Source organism: Dama dama, chromosome 23 (assembly GCF_033118175.1).
Source record: "Dama dama isolate Ldn47 chromosome 23, ASM3311817v1, whole genome shotgun sequence".
NCBI classification, from domain to species: domain Eukaryota; kingdom Metazoa; phylum Chordata; class Mammalia; order Artiodactyla; family Cervidae; genus Dama; species Dama dama.
Window position 1 is genome coordinate 58,944,095 of NC_083703.1, and position 19,993 is coordinate 58,964,087.

The 19,993-nt window shown below is 44.3% G+C and overlaps 1 protein-coding gene across 1 annotated transcript; it reads right to left on the reverse strand.

Moving 5' to 3' along the window:
- Nucleotides 1-1,220: 1,220 nt before the first annotated feature.
- RAE1 (ribonucleic acid export 1) lies at nt 1,221-18,686 on the reverse strand. Its single transcript, XM_061126947.1, has 12 exons — nt 18,481-18,686; nt 15,597-15,693; nt 14,930-15,034; nt 13,879-13,971; nt 10,085-10,171; nt 9,039-9,125; nt 8,838-8,909; nt 7,773-7,880; nt 5,589-5,695; nt 5,429-5,504; nt 4,660-4,854; nt 1,221-1,681 (listed from the first exon to the last, which is right to left on the reverse strand). The coding sequence occupies exons 1-12, from the start codon at nt 18,666-18,668 to the stop codon at nt 1,595-1,597; spliced, it is 1,302 nt and encodes a 433-aa protein (XP_060982930.1). The 5' UTR covers nt 18,669-18,686; the 3' UTR covers nt 1,221-1,594.
- Nucleotides 18,687-19,993: the final 1,307 nt, after the last annotated feature.

Consider the following 19,993-nt stretch of genomic DNA (forward strand, 5'->3'; position numbering starts at 1 on the left):
TCCAGGACTCACATCCTGGGGCCCTTACTTACTCCTGGTTTCTGGCAGCCATTAAGTCCAACCAGGGACTTAAATGTTTTAAATCTGACCGTTAGAAAAGAGCACTCTAAAAGGTTCATGACTTAAGATGTACTATTCTATGGTCACTTTGAACCACAGCCAGTCACTAGCTTGTAAAAAAAGAACAGTGAAGCTCTGGCTGAACTAAAAGTGATAGTTTCTTCTCATCTCCAACGAACGTGGACTACCGAGACAATCAAGCTTGGCTAGAGCCTGGCTCTCTTCATAGCCACATCTGCACATACATACAGATGACAGGGCTACAGCGCTGATTCATAAAGGAAAGGAAAAAATTAGCTGTAAACAGTTAACTTGAAAACTAAGACCTTTCTAGTGCACCTGCCTTTCTCTCTCAGAAAATTAAAAAAATTTAAAAAGCCAAAAGAAAACAACAACCAGCCAAAACAAAACAACAAAACTTTTCAGACCAAAAGAGCCAGAGAGTTAATGGTCTGAATTCATCTATGATTTGATGAGCGAAGAATTTAAACCACTGAGTGCAAGTTATGTCTTTCAGTAGAAAACTTTATTTTGTCTTTTAGGAGTAGGCAAACATGTCTTACAATATTACAATACCTGACTTCCACACTGAGCAAGTTAATTTACAACCGGCCCCAAAGAGTAAAGCAGAAGCATTTGGGTTTGCAGGGTAAAAACACAACAGACTCTCATTTCTGATACTTACCAATCAGGAATTTTATTACATGAAATAAAAAAACACTCCAAAACTATGGCTACCGGGGGCAAGAACTCAGAGCACTTCCCATGCAGCAGACTTGGGTTCTAACTTGGGAGTCCACAAAGGCATCACCCACTTGGGCTTTGACCACAAAGGGCTGTGCCTCAAAACAGGAAGAAGAACCATGTTCCAGTCACCAGAACACCCAGCAGAGGTGAAAAGCACTGGGATGTCAAAGATGGGAATGAGGGAAGCAAAAGAAAAGCACATCCGAACTGTCCAGCAATGCTTGGAGCGGCTGCTGCTGGACATGCCACATGGCAGAGACAACCCCGGCTCAGGACTGTCTCTTCTGAGGGCCGCGATCTCTCATTTCCGACAGGGCATCTGCAATCACGAACCAAAACCCAACGAGGACGCTGAGCAGGACAACCACTTCAGAGCTCACGGGTGGGTGAGAGGAGAGTCGGACAAAGGGAGCTTAGGAGACAATCTTCAAAATGTTTATTACAAAATACAGTACAGGCTTGCCAAATGTTTCCCAATGTTCTCTAATACATACACTGCGGGACGAAGCACTGCAAATACCTGGCAGGCGCCCATGTGAATCTAAGGACGTCTATAATGATTTGAATCTCCTTAGAGGTACAGACGAAACCTGTAACCGGCAGTGGAATGGAGACGGACAGTCACTGTGGCCGCCTGGCTCCTGACTGCTGAAGAATGACATCATTTTCTCCAGAGGTTGAAATCCACATCCAGGGCTGACAACCTACTGAAAGCTGGGACCCAAATTCGTACAAAGACGAGGCAGAATGGAGAGAAAACTCCGGACAACCCACAGGTCTCCAGCCACTACTTCTTATTCCTGGGTTTTAGCTCTTCGGCTGCGTTACGCAGGAAAATGTAATTCTTCTTTTGGGGATTATAAAATTCATGTCCCTAAAGGGGAAAAAACAGTATCTTAAAAACGATGAAAAACCAGGTTAGCATTTTGTGGGTACTTTTAACATGCCAAGTCCTACGCCCTGTGCGTGAAGCATAATCTCTTAGGAGTGAAAGAGGTAAATGGACAAAAATAAAAGTCAAATCTTAAACAAAAACTTCAGTCCCCAGAGAAAAGGTTAAGGATGTGGGAGTTGCAATGTCCCCTTGGAAGGATGATCTTTTACATATTTTTCTCTTCAGCACTGAGACTCCTGTCAACCTTCCACCCACTGCTTTACTGCTGAGACGACTCCCCAGACAGCACAGCCTGGGGAGGGGAGGGTGGTGGAGAATGAGCTGCAGGTTTCTCAGCACAGGAGACACCTAGTCTTTGACGTCAGAGGGAGCAGATGTGCCATCCCAGACGCTGAGGGAGGTGACGTGCGGGAGTTGGTGTTATCTGCCGGGGAGGGAGGGGGGCTACCTGACACTGGGGGAGGTGGAAACACCCAGTTCAGGCCAGGCTATGAACAGCAAGGGGAAAAAGGAATGGTAGCCACAAAGACTGTAAGTGACAATGACAGTGACAGGACAGGAAGAGAGCAGAGTGGGTGGACAAGACAAGAGGAGTGGAAACCCACGGTGACCGAAAGGCCTGGAACACGGAGGTGGGAAGGGCCTCTGGGTGTACCCTGCCACCTGCTCTGCAATAGCCCGCTTTATTCTCATTCCTTGACAGCTATGCCGAGATGGTTCTAGAAATTCTGCTCAAACAATGACCAACCAGTCTCATAATATACAAAGTATAGCTTTTCTTACTGGTTACACTAAAGCAGCAAGCTAATATTAACCATGTAATTATGACTCCATACCACAGATACTGTCCTTCAACTGAGAACAATGAAAAACTCCTAGAACAACTTTTTTTTAAATTAAAAGATTATAATTAAGTATTCCACTGTAAGTTGACATTAACTGTTCTGATTAAGGATTTCTGAGCAGCATTCAAATCAATGAGCTCTGGTTATACACTTCTTTCAATTTACAACTATTTTTTCAAGGCCTGAAAACAGAGACCTGAGTGTCATGTGAGTAAAACATGGAGTTTTGATGTGGCTGCAGGTCAAGCAGGTGAAGAAGACGAGTTCCATCAGAGGCCCACGGAGACCCTGGGGCCCCAGGCCAGAAGCTGGCTCCAATTCCAGACAGGCAGAACCAAAAACAGCACACTCTTTGTAAAACCGAGGGTATGGCTTCCACGGGTGAAAAAATAAACAGTGATCCTAGGCCATGGGATACTACTGTCATAAATAGGAACGAACTAGTGACATACATAACAGCAAAAAAGCCTATCTAGTGTATGACTCCATCTGTATAGAATTCTAGAAAACACAAATTCATCCATAACAACAGAAAGGAAATCAATGTGTGTGTGAAAGAAAGGATTACAATACACAACCTTTTGGGGAGATAACTGTTAATCTTGACTGTGGTGATGGTTTCCTGGGTACATAAAGATACTGAAACTGATCAAAGTATACTTTTTACATATGCTTTGTGCAATTTACTGCATTGAAGTTGCTTAAAAAAGGGGGGGGGGGAGGGGGGGGAGGGGCAGCTGCATGGCTCACAGAAGCAAAGACTCAGAGAGGTTGTGCCTCCCACAGACCAGAGCAGGCATCACAACAATGTGCTGATCGGGCAAGATGTACCACACAGGTGAAGTAGATGCAGCTCAGTGACTGCCCAGCTCTTCTGAGAGAAAGAGAGAGAATCATAGGTGATTCCAAGACTTCTGCCCCACTGACCATGTGGTGTTTAAGTAAAGAGGAACGCAGGAGAAGCAGCAAGCCTGGAGGATAAAAGGAGACGGGTTGGAAAATCCACCCGATGTTTATGTCCTAGGTTAAGGTGCTCAGGGGGTGCCCAGGTGCAGACACCCCACTGGCATGGGTACACAGAAAACTGGGGCACAAGGTCAGGAGGAGGTGAGACACGAGAGCCACCAGCTTATGCTGGAGGTGCTTCATGAATGCAGATGCGCCTGAGGAACCTGAAGGAGAACTACAGAAAAAGGCCTGCGTGCAAGAGTTGGGAAGAAGGGCAAGAAGCCACCAGAGACGGTGAGCAGTCAGGAGTAGGAACACAACAGACAGTAGACATGTCAGAGACCAGGGAGAAGGCTTTGTGAATGAAGAGGAAGGGGTGGCCCACAGTGCCCAACGCAGACAATAAGCAGCTTCTGGACCGGACGAGGACAAAGGCAGTGAGGCCCCGACGACAGCTCCAGGAAACTAAGGAGGAGAGAGAGGCGGGGGAACAAGAGGGCAGGTGGTTACCTCCCTGGACGAGTTTAACAGTAAGGGGACACTGGGATTCTTAACGCTTGTTTCAGAACAGCTGAAGTGTGTGCTTATAGATGGCAGAAGGAGACAGGGGACAGGAAGAGAAGATGGAATAACAAAGAGGCAGAGAAGAATGGAGTTAAGTGTGTTGGGGATGGGAGGGGAGGGGGGCAGGATGAGTGAAGACAGACACGTGTGGAGGTGAGACTGTGGCTGAAACCTGAGTGCTCAGGTCAGTTCTTTTACCACAGCACTGGGATGACTCAAACACAACCAGGACCCCATCAGTCCGTCACTCCCTCCCCAAACAGTGAACAAACAAAAAGCTTATGCCTCTGGTGAAGGCCGGGCACCTTGCCGAGCCCTCGTCACTCTCACCCAACAACCCCCGACATCCCTGAATGACTCAGATGCCCCAGAGTGTCGGCTGCTGGGTTTACACTGACCAAGCACCTCACGTGGGCATGTTCTCAGGGAAAGGCTGAGAGGGAGGCCCTGCTGCTTCCTGCTGCAGTGAGGTGATGGTGACAGGTCACGTGCAAGACACACAGCACGTCTGGAGAGGCCTCACAACTAAGCTCAGGCCTTCGTACACCAAAGCCTGGCTCTGCTGCTGGACGGCACCAGTGCAGGCCTGGGGATTCTCACCTTTGACCAGTCGTAGCTGGAAGCATACGCAAATATGTTTCCATTGTGATTGAAGCAGCAGGCTGATATTGGCTGATCTAACTGTTCCGAAGTCTTTAGTTTTGTTCTGGCATCTTTGTCCCAAAAGCTGAATCTACCATCAGATCCCACAGTAGCAAGGGTGCCATGGACAGGATGGAACGCAATTCCATTAACCTACGAAGGATGGATACATACAATGAAGAGGGAGGAGAAACCAGGTTTTTGACAACGCAGACTTCCTGGTTCAATGAGAACATAAAATGAACAACCATAATTTCATTAGAACTGATGGCCTGCTGATCACATCAAAAATCAGCCCCGCTTCCTGAACCAACTGACAGCTCAGGACTGAATCTTGTTTCTCGTTAAAAACACAAGTCAGCAGAAGTTAATAACTACGTAAGCTAGTGGCACCAAGGAGCAAACCTCAGGAAAATGCCTTTTTCTTTTTCAGCAAATAGCAATTTCTCAGTTTTAGCTAAGCGTACCAACTGTCTACTATACTAGCACTCATACAGGTGGAAGTTGCTCCCCAAAACTCCTAAGCTTGCATTTCAGAAACAGAGAATGAAGAGAGTCAACATGTTCATAAAAACAGAAAACCGAAACCTCCCATGTAAGCCATTTGTCCCTGCACATGAACACACACAATGACAGTGATCTTTTCTGATCCCATAATGACTCAGCTATCCACCGCCAAGTCTAGTTTCTAGACATATTCTCAGGATTAACGTTTCTAAAAACGCACCGCGTAGATGTCCTGAGGAGCTGAAGTGTTGGTCCCGTTAGATCGATGACATTTAAAGGTGAAGTTATCCTTGGCACTGAAAAACAAAGGCCCAACTTAGCTTTCCTTCAAAACAAAATGTCTCACATGAACATCTGCAAGCTGACCAGGCCTCACTTACGGATTTGGGGGGTTGATGTAGTGGATAGCAACTCTCCCCTCAATGCTTCCCAGGGCAAAACCTGTTGGCTTGTTCTGTTTGTCTTTAAAAATAGCCACACATCGATGCTATAGTTGGGGAGAAAAAGTATATCATCATCATGTGAAGTATAACATTCCATAAATAACGTGAAAGCAAACAACTTTTACTCCATTTTTGGGTTTTGAAAGAACCAGAAACATATTTCTCAAACACGATAAAGAAGATTTTTCCACTCCTCCAGTAGGCATTATTTCTTTATTCAGCCACATGACTTTATGAATAAACCGCAGACCACATTCTTCCGTCCAGGTGCTGCTGCTCCTCTGCTACCCTGCGGCCTCGCTGTCACGGCAGCAGGGCACACACCCCTCAGCCCCACCAGCTCCTATTCCGGCACTGACCCCCTGGTGGGTTGGGAGGACACGTCCCTTTGATTTGCAGCATACCACTGACTAAGCAAGCGCCCTCTAGGAAGTCACCCAGTGTCCCAGTGTCTCTGCATCCCCAATTGGAAAAGGGAAGTAGTGTTTGCTGGGGGAGGATGTGGGAACAAGGGTCAAGCATACTGTGGATGTGGCCAGAACTTTCTAAACCATGAATAAGCTATGCAAAAGCTAGACACTACACCTGATCCAACACTGAGCCTGAGGGCCCAAAGGAGGGTCTCCTGGACTCCACAGAAGAGCCCAAACAAAGAGCCCATGGCCCAGTCTCCGGAGGCAGACACGCATAGGTCCACACTCCTGCTGTCATTCAACAAGAGCTGCATTTGAGTTGGAAGGAGAGAAATGGTCAGATTCAAAACCACACACAGGGTGCAAGTGAGCGTGGTAGTTAATGAGATGGGGGAGGAGAAAAGGACGGACAGTGCGTAAAGGACAACTCCTGATTTCTGGCCTAGAGAGCTAAAGGCTCCACCTAGTGAGATGCAGAGCATATGGGTAGGAGCAGGCTAGGGGCAGTGGGGAGGCCCTGGGCCTGGTATGGGATGCTACTGGGCTGAGATACCAGGGACTGGGGGTGGGGGGGGGGACGCATAGGAGCTGTCAGACTGCGGGTGCCCTTGTCAGGAGCACAGAGAGTAGGTAGCTAGGGATCCAAGACTCCAGCTCACCATGCACCCCTAACCAACAATCATGAACGGCAGACGGGACCGTGCTGAGGTTCAGGAGGCAGTGGCCCAGGGCAGATGCCTGGGGAACTTCAACATACAGCAAGAACCAGCAAGGAAGACAAAGCAGCAAGCAGAGGCCAGAGTTAAGAGACTGGCATTTAGAGCCCAGGCACAAAGTCCTAAGAACACATAGTTAAGAACATTGGTGAGTGCCATGGTTGTGTTAAGATGAGGGTGACAAGTAGCCACTGGAGTTACTGACTAGGAAGCCATCAGTGGCCGTGCCAGAAACAGTTTTGGTGGAGTCACAGGGGCAGAAGTCTCAAAGGAGTGGGTGAGAAATGAGTAGGAGGTAGGAGAACCAGGAAAGCTCATTTAAGACACTTGACTTTCAAGAGGAAAAGGTACCTAGCTGGCTGAGGGTGTGAGGGTCAGAAGAGGTTTGTTTCCCAGGATTAGACTTGAGTTTGTCTTATGCCAGCGAACAAAAAGTTGAAGGGGGTGAGGAGGAGGGAAGATGAGATACAGGAGGGAGGTGAATGGCTGATAGCCTGAGGCTCCTGAGAGGTGGGAGGGCGCAGAGCCCAACCAAAACTGGCCACTGGAGAGCGTGGACCACTCTTCAACAGGTGGGAAAAGGTAGGCAAGAGGCAGGTGTAGCCAGAGTTCTAGGTTCAGCAGGAGTTAAGATGAGGAAGTTTCCAATTATCAGCTTCTGTGTTCTAGGAGTAGAGGCAGATCTGATCTGCAGAGACAAAGGCCAAAGGAGGGAGGGATCGGAAGAAGGTGAAGAAGATCTAACAATCTGTGGCAGGTGGAGACCAAGCTGAAGGCAGAAGCTATGGACTCACAATGGAACCAGTTCACTGTAGTGTGTACCCATTCACTACCCAGGGCATGTCTGCCAAGGATGGTATTTACCCGCTAATATTGTGTTTATATCCTTAAGTCACCTCCTTTTAATATCCAAAAGTACAACAATTTCCACATGCACGCATTTACTCCCTATGATGCTAAATACAAGCTTCTTGATCTGATTCATGACTCACCTGATGCTTCAGTGGAGACTCTATCCTCCTAAATTCAGAAGGCTGATTCTCTAACTGATACACAATCAGGCCCCTCTCTGCAGTTGCCACCACAGCCATAGGATATATCTAGGAAAAAGAGGAAAGCAGAGACCTACTTAAAGTGGGGTGTGCTCTTTTATATACCAAAGTATTCTATCAATTTTTTCAGAGTCACAAAAATTAGTGAATTTTTTTTAAGCTTAACAATCCAATGGTATTTACATGTTTCAAGGTAACCTAGAGAAATCATATTTGAAAGTAGAACCTACCTTTTTAAAAGACTCACTTTTTAAAACTATGAAATATTATGAAATATTTATTTAGAACATATACTGAGGAATAGAGAAGAAATAAAAATCATTGTTCTACCACCCCTTCAAATGATAACAGTTGTCATCATTACGGTATGTTTTCTCTCGTCTTTTTTTTGAGCAGTTTTTACACACGTGTGTATATGTACATTTTTATATAATTCACATTCTTTACTAAAGTGTGTTCAGTGAGCACTGCTCCACACATTTTCCTGAGAACAGTAGTGGTGGCCATTTAAGTAATGTTCCCTCAAATCAAACGACTGCAGAGTTGGCCCACTGGGTCATTTCCAATATTTCACTCTATTATACAGAACAAAGAACATTTGCATCTCTACTTTTCTCATGATAAATTCCTGAAAGTGGAATTATGGGGCAGTTAGTACACTCTTAAGACTTATTGCTACACCAACAGAGAAAGTTCTTCAGCTTCTATCTCACTCAGGGACAGTCACCAAAGATCTAGTCCCACATCACAAAGTTATTACCAGTTTTTGTACAGTACACATCATACTGGTGCCAGCATGGCCTGTGACTGAATATGTTCGTATAATACGTGACTAAAAGAGTGTGACATCCAGTTTTCTGTAGTTCTGGAACATATGCAGTACAAAAATCTAGGTTTAAGACAAATGAGGCAATCCAAACTACATCCCACATCTGTTATTAAAGTCTGAAGGGTTTTTACGTTGTCCTCTAATTGTAAGGTATCATAAAGTAAGAAACTTCTTACCACATCAGCACAGTAACACCTTTCAGGGAGCTGTAACACCATCATAGGATTTGATGATCGTGTATCCCAAAACTGAAAGACAAAAAAACAACAACAAAACAAAAACAAAAGAAAAGTGACCAACCATTCAGAGCTAACATCCAGATAGCGTAAGAATACCACCTTGGTCAGGCCAGGAAGTCCCTCGACTATGTAGCATACCTTCAAGGTCTTATCCCAGCTGCCGGTCATCACACAGCTGTAGTTTGGTGCTTTGATCCAATGTATTGTTTTGACAGGAGCATCGTGCTTTCAAGAGAAAACCAAAACAGATCAAGGTAAAGGTAATGTAACATGCCACACAGCTTTGGTTCTGGAAATTCAAAGAAAAGGAATCTTAAATATTGAGGTCATACTCAACAAAAACCAAAGGATGGTATAGTCCTTCCCCATGACCAAAACATTCTGTGTAACATTAAGAGCATGTACCTACCTTCCATACCAACAAAATTTAATTTGATTTGAACCATAATTAACTAGTATGAGAGTGAAGGGGGAAGTACTCAGAAACAACTCACAGGGAAGAACTCCCCCACAGTTGTATCACTGAAAAGACAAACATTAGAGATCGAAGAGGTGCTCTAGCACACGGGACTGCTGTCTCAGGGTATGTGACACCTTCCTGAAAGTGTCTCAGTGTCAAGAGGCTCTTCCTCACCAGGCCTGACCCTCTGGCTCTAGGCTCTCTCCTCTTCATTGTTTCTGCTTTTCTTAGCAGTCTTCACACAAGAACCTGCCTGCCATCCTCAAGCAGGCTGTAAAAGCTCCTGACACAGGGAAGGGTGCCTCTCACTCACTGCTGTGTCTCTACTCCAAGGACAGTGCCTACGGTGTCACTGGCAATTGATACATACTTGTCTAATGAACAAGTGGCCAAACGCAGCCTGGGACAACACAAGCCAACACGGGTGCTGAAATGCTCAGCATCAGTTTTAACACTGCAGGTCTGAACATCACTAGCTCCTCATGATGCAACCCTCAACCACACAAATGCGGAAGACCCTTGATAGAACAACTTGTGAAACACCAGTAAAAACGAGAGTGCTCATAAAATTGGTGTTATTTTGTGCTGAAGAGGTTTCTGGTATATTTAAGTCTAATTGATTTGGTACAGCTGAACTGTACCTTTCCTGTAACAAAGAGTAAGAATCATTACAACCCTGCCTTGCCCAGCATCTCTGCAGAGGATAAATTTTATTATTTATTACCTGTGCAATCTGTATCGCCTGGTTACTATTGAGGTCCCACATTTTGGCAGTTTTATCACATGAGGCTGTAAATACTTTGCTCCCATCCTAAAATAAAGTAGAAAAAAATCTGACATTCTAATAAAAATAAAAATTCTATATGAACATTTAGATATTAGATTGAACATACTGAGGCAGGTTTTATTTTGCAATTTTTATTTTTCCAATTATTTGGGGGCTTGTGTATTGCAAACTACAATGTCATAAAAAACACATTTCCAGCTCTCTTCAATTATCAATTTTTTTCTAAGAGACAATGTGTAAACAGGTTAATAAAAAACTTAAACAGCATTTAGAGTTATGTAATGAAAACCAAGTCCCTCCCTGACCCCAGCTCACTGTTCAGAGGCAGTCATGGTCACTGGCAGCCTTCTAGAAGCAGCCTTTTATATCCTGTATCAATGTGTATTACCTACCAGGAGCCACTTACATTTTTTTTTTTCTTATTTTCATCAATTTCAAGCCTTCACAACAGGTACAAGAAGAGTACAATGAATACTCACAAACACATCATCTACGTTCACCAGTTTATAAACATTTCGCCACATATACTGTATCTTTCTCCCCGCAATTTCTGCTCTATACCACATATGTTCAATCATTATCACTTGTGTTCAGTTCAACATCTAACAGCATTCTAAAGTGCATGCAATAAAACTACACTAATTTACAATGATCATTGGTCCAATATAAACTACAGAATAATTGGCACTGTGTTATAGTTTTAAAATATTCACATACAGAATTCATAAAGTAGGTCAGTCAATTATGAAGTACAAGATAATTTAAAAACAGTAAGTACCGAGTTGAAAATCTAGACCTATCATCAACAATTCTTTTTCCTAAAGGGTAATAGAGTAAATATTTCAGCTTTGCAGGTCAAGTGGTCTCTGCTGCAACTCCTAATTCTGCTGTTGTAGCTAGAACGCAGCCATACACACTGTCAAATGAATGAGTGTGGTTGCGTTTCAAGAAAACTTCATTTACAAAAGTTAGCAATGGGCCAAATTGGGCCCATGGGCCATAATCTACAGACCCCTACCATGTCACTCCTGGTTCCACAGCTCAGATTTACCATTATCCTTCCCTGGCAAAAACTTATTTGAAGTCACCAGCTCTCCATCTGAAAGAAGAGAGAAAACTGTCTTCTCTATTAATGAGGCTCTAAGGGTAAGTCCACAAATCCTTGGAAAGATGCTAATGTGGGCTGTCCTGAGGCTGAGTGAAACACTGGCCCCTCAATCTCCTGAAATGTTGACCCTACCAGCTGCAGGATGCCAGGCCCCAGTGGACACACTGAGACAGAGGCCAGTCTATCAAAAGGCTGGCGCAGAGGAATGAGATCGCTAAATGCTCCCAAATCAGCTCCTCTAAGCTCCACCTGCTGTGTCCACACAGCGAGCTGTGTCCTTGGACTGCTGGAGAATCACCCTCACCAGCTGGGCTTTTACACCTTGAGGGTAACTCTGGCTCTTCTGTGCCTTTCCATATATGTCTTCCTCTTCCACGCCGGCTCCTATTTCCTACAAGCCCCTGTGAGGGAGGCTGTCAGTGCCTGGGCTCTGGAGCCAGAAGGTCCAGGTCTGGGCTCAGCCTTTCTCTATGTTACCTCAAGCAAGTCTCTTAACCACTTCCCACAGGTGCCAGGCTAGACTTTGAGTGACTGGATAACAGACTCAGAGAGATTAGTAACTTGGCAAAGCCAAAAAGTGAAGACAGAGCTGAAATTTGAATCCACATTTGGAATGGAGACAGTTCTCTAAAGCTATAAGCAAATGGTTTGCTTTTAAGATTCAGCTCAATTCTTGCCTCTTCTGCGAAGCTTTCACTGCACCCTTCCCAACTTCATAATTGCCTTCTGGGTTCTGTCCACCCAGCACAGTGCATCCTGTCTCTCTAAGAACTTAGCTCCCTGAACTGGAACTCTTCATGTCTATATTTTGACTCTTCCACTAGACAGCGCATGACTCTAATGGAGTTAGAGAAAGGAAATAAGCTGTGTACATTTCTGTAAAAGATGACGCAGGAACACCTGAACAACAAACAGAATTCTGGTGTCAGGTAACTCTACTTCTTACCATACCTGATAAGAAACTCACAATTCTGATCTGTTCTCTCATCAGTAAAGAAAGACAGGTAAAATAAATTAGAAGTATTTAAAATCTACTCAAATAGCTGTTTTTCTAAGTGTAATTTAAAACTATTATTAATCTCATAATAGCCTAATCAGACAAATCAGGAATACACTTTACAGATTGACAGAAATGCCTTAGAGAAAACTTTCAGAGATGATTAAAACGGGAGCAACTCAAAATATTTATAAACAGAATCATTTGCTATGTGTAAACTAAATACAATCACATAAATGAATGGTGTGAGTAGTCTGGTGTTTCTCATAAAAATTAACATAAATTTTTCATATGACTCGGCAAGCCCACTATTAGATATAAACTCAAGAAGAAAGAAAATTTATATTCACGGAAAATCCAGCATACAAAGTGTTTACAGCAGCATTTATTCATTACAACCAAAAATGGAAAACAACCTAAATGTCCTTCAGCTTGTGGATGGTGAACAAATGGTGAACATCCATACAATGCACTACTACTCAGCAACAAGGACAAACTAACTACTGCCAGACCCACGCCAGACGGCCCTCAAGTGCGCTGAGCTGAGAGCAGCCAGACTCAAAAGGATTCTATTGATGGCGTTCTAGTAAGGGCAGAAACACAGGGACGGAAAACACACCAGTGGTCTCCAGGGACAGCGGCTGAGGAGGATCTGACTACAAAGGGCAAGAGGAAATCTTTCGGCTGATGGACCTCTTCTATATTTTGACCACAACTCTATGCATTTCTCAAAACTCACAGAATCATACACGTAAAAGGTTTAATCTTACTGCCTGCAAATTACATCTAATAAAAAAAATTCTATGAGCCTGGAGAGGAACCTTGAGACTTAGCTTCCTCAGCACATCTGCCCCACTCTTGAGTCAGGCGCTTTTGTTTTTGGCTGTCAGCGGGAGAAGGAGGGGAGGGAGGCTGGGCCCTTCACAGCCAAGACTCCTGCTGTGCGTGACTTCACCATCCCTGTAGGCTTCTTTGTAAATGGTATACCTTTACTAAACACCCCAATCACCCACCTTCTCCCCTCAAAAAAAAAAAAAAAAAAAGGAAAGAGCTCAGAGTTGAATAAACTCAAACACATTTACTTATAATGCTAATGTTCAGCATTTGGAAGGAAAAAGAATTTCAAAGAAAGGAAATATTTCAAAAGTCTAATAATGGTAAAGGATTAATTTTCCCCATAGGACTTACTTCCTGGGACTGTAAATTTTTAATTTTAAAACAGCATAAGCTCCTGGCACATCAAGAGATATAGGAAAAGCTTTAACTGTCTAACCCTTGCTCAAGAAAATGGCAAAGCACTCCAGTATTCTTGCCTGGAGGATTCCATGGACAGAGGAGCCTGACAGGCTACAATCCATGGGGGGAGGTGCATGCGGTGCACAGAGTCAGATACGACTGAGCAGCTAACACTTTGCTCAAGCAAACAGGTCAATAAATTAGTGGATTTTTTTTTTTATGCAAGAAGTTCTCAGAGAGACTAACTAAAACCAACATAACAAAAGTTAACTGACTACATTATGAATATCAATCAATGACCGTATTTAAATTCAGAAACAGCATTTCTAAAATGTGCATGCATACATGCTATTTGTATTTCAGGTTACATAAAAACATAACGAAACTTACATCGCTCCAGCAAACATCTAGCACAGGCCCCGTGTGCATCTGCTGGGCTTTTGGAATAGTCTGTCCGCTATCTTGAACTTCCCAGCATCGAACCTACAGTAATAAAACAATGCAGACACAACAATTAATGATAACCCCTATGCTCCCAGCCATAATCAGATAAACACAAATTTACATGACAGACACTTTCCCCTATCAAACTGGCATAATAAAATGAGTAATACTTGGCACCACCAAGAAGCTGAAATCTGGACTAGTGGTAGCTGTACCCTATGTCTCAGACACTCCCTTTCTGGGACTTGAGAATTTCCCATGATGCACTTTGTATGTATTATCTGAATTCATCTCTACAACAGCTAAACCTCTGTGTACTTACTGTCATCTCCATCTTATTTCAGGATATGAAGCTTAGAGAAGTAAGATAACTGGCCTAGGTCCCCGACTTAAGTGAACAGCAAAGCCACTATGCATTTATCTGATTTTGAGTGTGATTAAATGGTTCAAGTTTGCTCGAACAAGCCACCTGCACTTCTTTTGTGAAGTGCTTCTAAACATCTTTTGCCTTTTTTTCTACCAGAATTTTTACCTTTCTTTTTGAATACTACAATTTTTGTTTGGTAAGTATGGTGTTGATGCAGGACTGTTAATGTAGCTAAAGGTGAAAAACTTTAACATACGCCTAAAGAATAGGCATCCTTCAGGATGCCTAGAAGAGAAATTCCCATAGAGCATTAGGGACAACATTTATTCTCAATGAATACTGCATATGATCAGGGAATATACTCAAGATACTGAACTAGAGTATAAATTTTTGAATGATGCATATGATCTTGCTTTCTTAAAAAAATGGCACAAGAAGTGATGCCTGCCATTCAGAATGGTTCAAACTCTTAAACTCATTTCTTTTAAAAAAAGGTCATGAATGAGCCATAACTTTGCTTTATTCACTTGGAGCAAAAACAAACAAACAAAAAACCCAGCCCTGCGCATGCAAAGAGATACATGACAGAGAGCACCTACATTTAAGGAGATACATTTAAGGAGCACTTACATCATTAGCCCACGATCCTGCAATAAGAAAGTTCCCCGGCAAGGTTGGGGGGCTAAATGATAGACAACCAATGCTATCATCAGGAGAGGATGTTACTTCAATATCCTGGGGTGGAAAAAGTCCATGTTAAAATGTATACATCACCACAATTCAAAATTGCTTTCTTTCTCACCAACACATCAAGGTGAAGTGTCCCTTTTCCCAAAAACTAAGTGAATCAGATCTCACTTGGATAAAAAGGGGGAGTGTAACCCAGCCAGTGAAAGTACTGGCACTGCTGGACCGCAGGCAGCATCTCAAAGCCACGTTTCCCAACAACGGCCCACCAGGTCATTCCTGCCCCGCAGTGCTCAACCATCATCATCACCTGCCTCCCTCTCCCAGAGAAATTCTCATTCAACAGTTGTGGACTGGACCCTGGGCACATGCAATTTTAACAAGCACCTTGTGTGATTTCAGTGACTAGGAATGTCAGGGGAAATAGGACACTAGTCCAGGGGACACACAATTTCTCTGCTCCAGTATTTGAGAAAACAGGCTGAACAAAATTTCAGCGTTTTCACCTCAAAGGAGGCTCCCACACCAAGTGGGATTCTCTTGCTGTCACGGATGTGGGACTCTCTGGGCTGCACTGTTTCTAAAAACCCCGTGAAGCTGTATGTGGTACCTTCATAGGGTTGTGATTATCTGTGGTTGTGCTGCCAAACATGCTGGTCCCACCAGATCCAAAACCCGAGGTTGTTCCAAACAGACTCATTTTGGCCCTAAAAAATAATGGAAAAAGTAAAGGACAGGTCCTCTCATAAGTAATTAACATCCTTAAGAGGCAATAAAAAGATACAGTTAAGTTATAGAAAGGATATAGAGAGTAAATAAATAAATGACTTGGTATCACGCTTCTCTCTTCTGAGGATATTTAAATATGCAATAAGCAGAGTGCCTTTTAACAATAAGCCTTCTATTTTTAGAATAGTTTTTAATGGAAAATTCCAAAGTCAGGAGAGTTCCCATATATCCCACATCCAGTTCCCTTCTTACATTCATCACAATTAATTAACCAATACCAATACATTACAGCAGAGTATTTTTCAGTCATCAACTAGAAAATAAATTCATTTTTACACAGTTTGAGACACAGCACTGAGCAGTAGGAATACAACAGGAAACCAGCAGAAGGCTCTGTTCTTCCAGGTTCCCATTTAGTGACAGTTCACTTTCCTCATACAAATTTCCACACTCTGGTTTAGATCACTATTTCTGCATGAACTTAATAAGAAAAGCAACCAATCTTGGCAGCAATCACAGGAGTTTTAAAGAGTAATCTACCTTTATCTGGTTTGGCATTGTGCTGGACATTTGCCCAGCAAGAATTCCCCACTTTTATTTTTAGGGGTGCCATAGTCTAGTAGGCCCACCTAGGTTAGAACCATGCCTCTGCCACTCACCAGAACTGGGATCCTAATCTGACCAAGCCTCATTTTCCCTGTTCTGCAAATACAGACAATATTAACACCTTATCCAGGGATGCTCTAAGTATCAAATCAGATTATCTATGTAGAAAATGTAGTATCTAGTGGATAGTGGGTCATAAACAAGTTTCCTTTTTTCCTTACAAGGAGAAAGTATATATATTATAACTCTCTGATGATTCACTTACATCGATGTATTTTCAATTCTGTAACTGGTTAGTAAATTCTTACATCCAGCTGCCTACCCAAAGGAGCCTTGCAGCTGAGTGACATGAGATAACAAGAGTAGCATCTCTTATGATGACAACACAGAATGGGAAAACTATGAGGAATTTTGGAAGATATCTGAGTTTCCTGAGCTTCAAAGAAAAATAATCAAGTGTAGACATACTAGGTCTATGAGTACATTTATATCTCAAAAAGTGACTCTGTGCAAGGATGTGGGGCTTGCTGACCACCTCTGACTCAAATGATTGAGATGTATTTGGAACATCAACTAACTGTGTGAGCAAAGGAATGACAAAGGTTCTGCAATCAAGTCCAGGAACTAAATATATGATTTTGGGCAAATTATTTAGCCCCACTGGCTCAAGCAGTAAAGAATCTGCCTGCAATGTAGGAGACTGGGTTCAATCCACAGGTCAGGAAGATACCCTGGAGGAGGGCATGGCAACCCATTGAAGTATCCTTGCCTGGAACATCTCACGGACAAAAGAGCCTGCCAGGCTACAGTCCATGGGGTTGCCAAGAGTTGGACAAGACTCAGCAACTAACACTTTCTCATCTACAAAAAGAGACACTAAGATCCACCCGAAGTGCAGCTGTACACACAGTGCCTGAAACTTCTATTCCTTCTTTCTCTTCAACCATGGAGCATTAATCAGCCTGTGTGGACCATATGCTGCACAGGACACTGGGAACCCACAAGTTCAGAAGGCAGGTGTTCATCTCTAGCCTACCTAGTCTCTTGCTCCCTCCTTGAGCACTCCAGCTCTGAGGGTTTCCTTTCTGCCTGTGAATACAATAAGCGCCTCCCAGTATGAAGCATTCCTACCAGCTATTCCTGCAACCTGGGATGACCCGGCCTCCCCCGGTGGAGGGAGTCGCTTTTTGAGATTATTAATGCGCTCATAGACCTAGTATGTCTACATTTCATTATTTTTCTTGAAGCCCAGGAAACTCAGATACCTTCCCAAATCCCCAGCTGTCTCAGTGTGAATTTTCAGGTCCCACTTCAAAAGGTAGCTCCTCTTGTGAACTTTTGGGGGTGATGGAAATGGTCTAAACTGCATCGTGAGGATGCTTACACGACGGTATTAAAGTTTCCAAACTCATCAAAATGTGCACTTTAAATAGGTTACAGTGTGTAAGAGACGTTCGGTGAAACTCTTGGAACATTTTTTTTTTTAAAGTCACCTCAGAAGCTTCCCTGCCTTCTGAAAGTAATACACCTGATCCTCCATCACTTGCCCCTTTTCTTCACAGCACCGGTCCCCATCCGGGACTTGTCTGCAACCAGCCCCCTCCCCAGGAGAGTGCCAGCTCCAAACGGCCCAGAGTTGTCTGGATGTTCCCCTAAAACACACCTGGCCCGCAGCACAGCGCCTGGCGTGTCACAGATGCTTGCCTGGGCGGAGTGTGAGCACACGGATATAATAAAACACTTGGCGGAGGAAAACAGAAACAGAGTCAACTGCAGACACTGATAAGTGTAACAAAGGCGCTCAAGCACGTTACCCTGGAAGAGACTACCAAGAATGGTAGGGAAGGTCTCCGAGGCGGCCGCTTGAGTCTGAGGAGAAGCCAGACGTGTAACCAAAAAGGGCAGAGGCGATAGGGGCTGCCATCGACTCGGCCCTTTCTCGGTGCCTCAGTTTCCCCACGAGAAAAACGAGGGGATCAGACCAGCGGTGATCCTAACGCACCCTTTCAACTCCGACGTCCCTCCCAGGGGCCACTCAGGAAGCTCGCCAACGGCCCGGCTCGCGCTCCAGCACCTCGCGGCGGGACGCACTCCCCCGGGGACCCGGCCTCAGCGGCGCCATGGCGGCGGGGAACAAGGAGAATCCGCACGGGGCCTACCTGAGAGTCGCACAGCGGAGGGAAGTCGGCGATGGGAAGCGGGAGGAGCTCGAGAGCCTGCGACCCCGCCACCCTGCTCGGGCGCGGAGGAGACAGAGGCGAGGTGACGGAACACTAACCCCGAGGGACTGAGATCCCCTCACGCCTGCCGAGGAAATTGCCCTAATTACCGCGGAGACACTACGCATGCGTCCCTAAGCCACTTCCTTTGGCGTCCGGAAGACAGGGAAGGAAAGAAAAGGCTTCTCCGCCCTCAAGGCAATAGCACATGCGCAGAAGCACTATTGATGCCTCGAAGTCCTCGTGCCAGCAGTTTGCGGATTGGTCGAAAGTTGGTGTCGACGCAGTTGCCAAGCGACCGCTCAGATAATTCCGCGGCCCCGGCAGGAAAAAGGTAGTTAGAATCTTCTCTTGTGAATTTACTGTAGCAAAATTCTGATTGCCGCAAATTCAAGTTCAGGGCCATCCTTCGAATAGCTGTCTGGGTGGCTTGCTGTCTGGGTTCCTACCGTGGCCTCCCTATTTGCGACTGGGGTATCTTGAGCCATTTGGGCTCTTTGGACCTCAGTTTATAGCTGTAAAATGAGGACAATGATGCCTAACTTCCAGGACTATTCTTAGCTAGGCTCAAGTGAAGTAACACGAGTGAAGGTCTTTTGCTAAGTGTAAGGTTTCATAGTAATATTAAGGGACTGTTGTGACGCACATATGCCAACTCTGAATATATCAGCTGGCTTCCCCCTCCTCCTTTATGAATATCTAAAGGAAAAAAGGAGGGGTTGTGGTACATACACTGAACCTTCTCCTTTTCTACTCAGTGTGGGCAGCGTACCAGAAACCTTGACATCTGAGAATCCGGGGGACCTAGTTATAGCATGAAGATTCAAAAGGTCCAGTGTGGGTCCAAGAACCTACAGTTCTAGCAGACTCCCAGCTGAAGTCGCCAAGCAGACCACAGTTGAACACCAAGAATCTATATGTTTAGAAATCACCTGGGGAAACTTTTTAAAAAATAACTGATGCCTGGGCGTCACTCTTGAAGATTCTGATTTAGCTGGCTTGGGGTGGAAAAAGGGAATTAATATTTTTTAAAAGCTCTCTGAGTGATTCTAAAATGCAGCCAGAGTTCAAGAACTTTAGTCTAAACAATGATAATAGCTCGTTTATTGGCTGGCTGCTGTTTATTATCTGGCTGCTCCATCTTCTATAATTTCCAGAGCAGCCCTATAGGGTAGCTGTCTCCATTTTATAGAAAAAGAAAAGGAGGCTGAGAGAGGTATTGTGACTCGTCAGATATCACACAGCTGTTAAGTGACAGAGCCAGTTGAAGTAGGTCCTGTACCTAAACTCTCCGAACCAGCAAAACCTTAGAATCATCTCTGACAAGTACTCCCTCCTCAGTGACACGTTTCCTCATTGTTTCCCACGTGAATCATCTCATACCATCTCTCCTTTCATCTTTCAAAGTCTTCTCAATTCAGTTCAGTTCAGTCGCTCAGTCGTGTCTGACTCT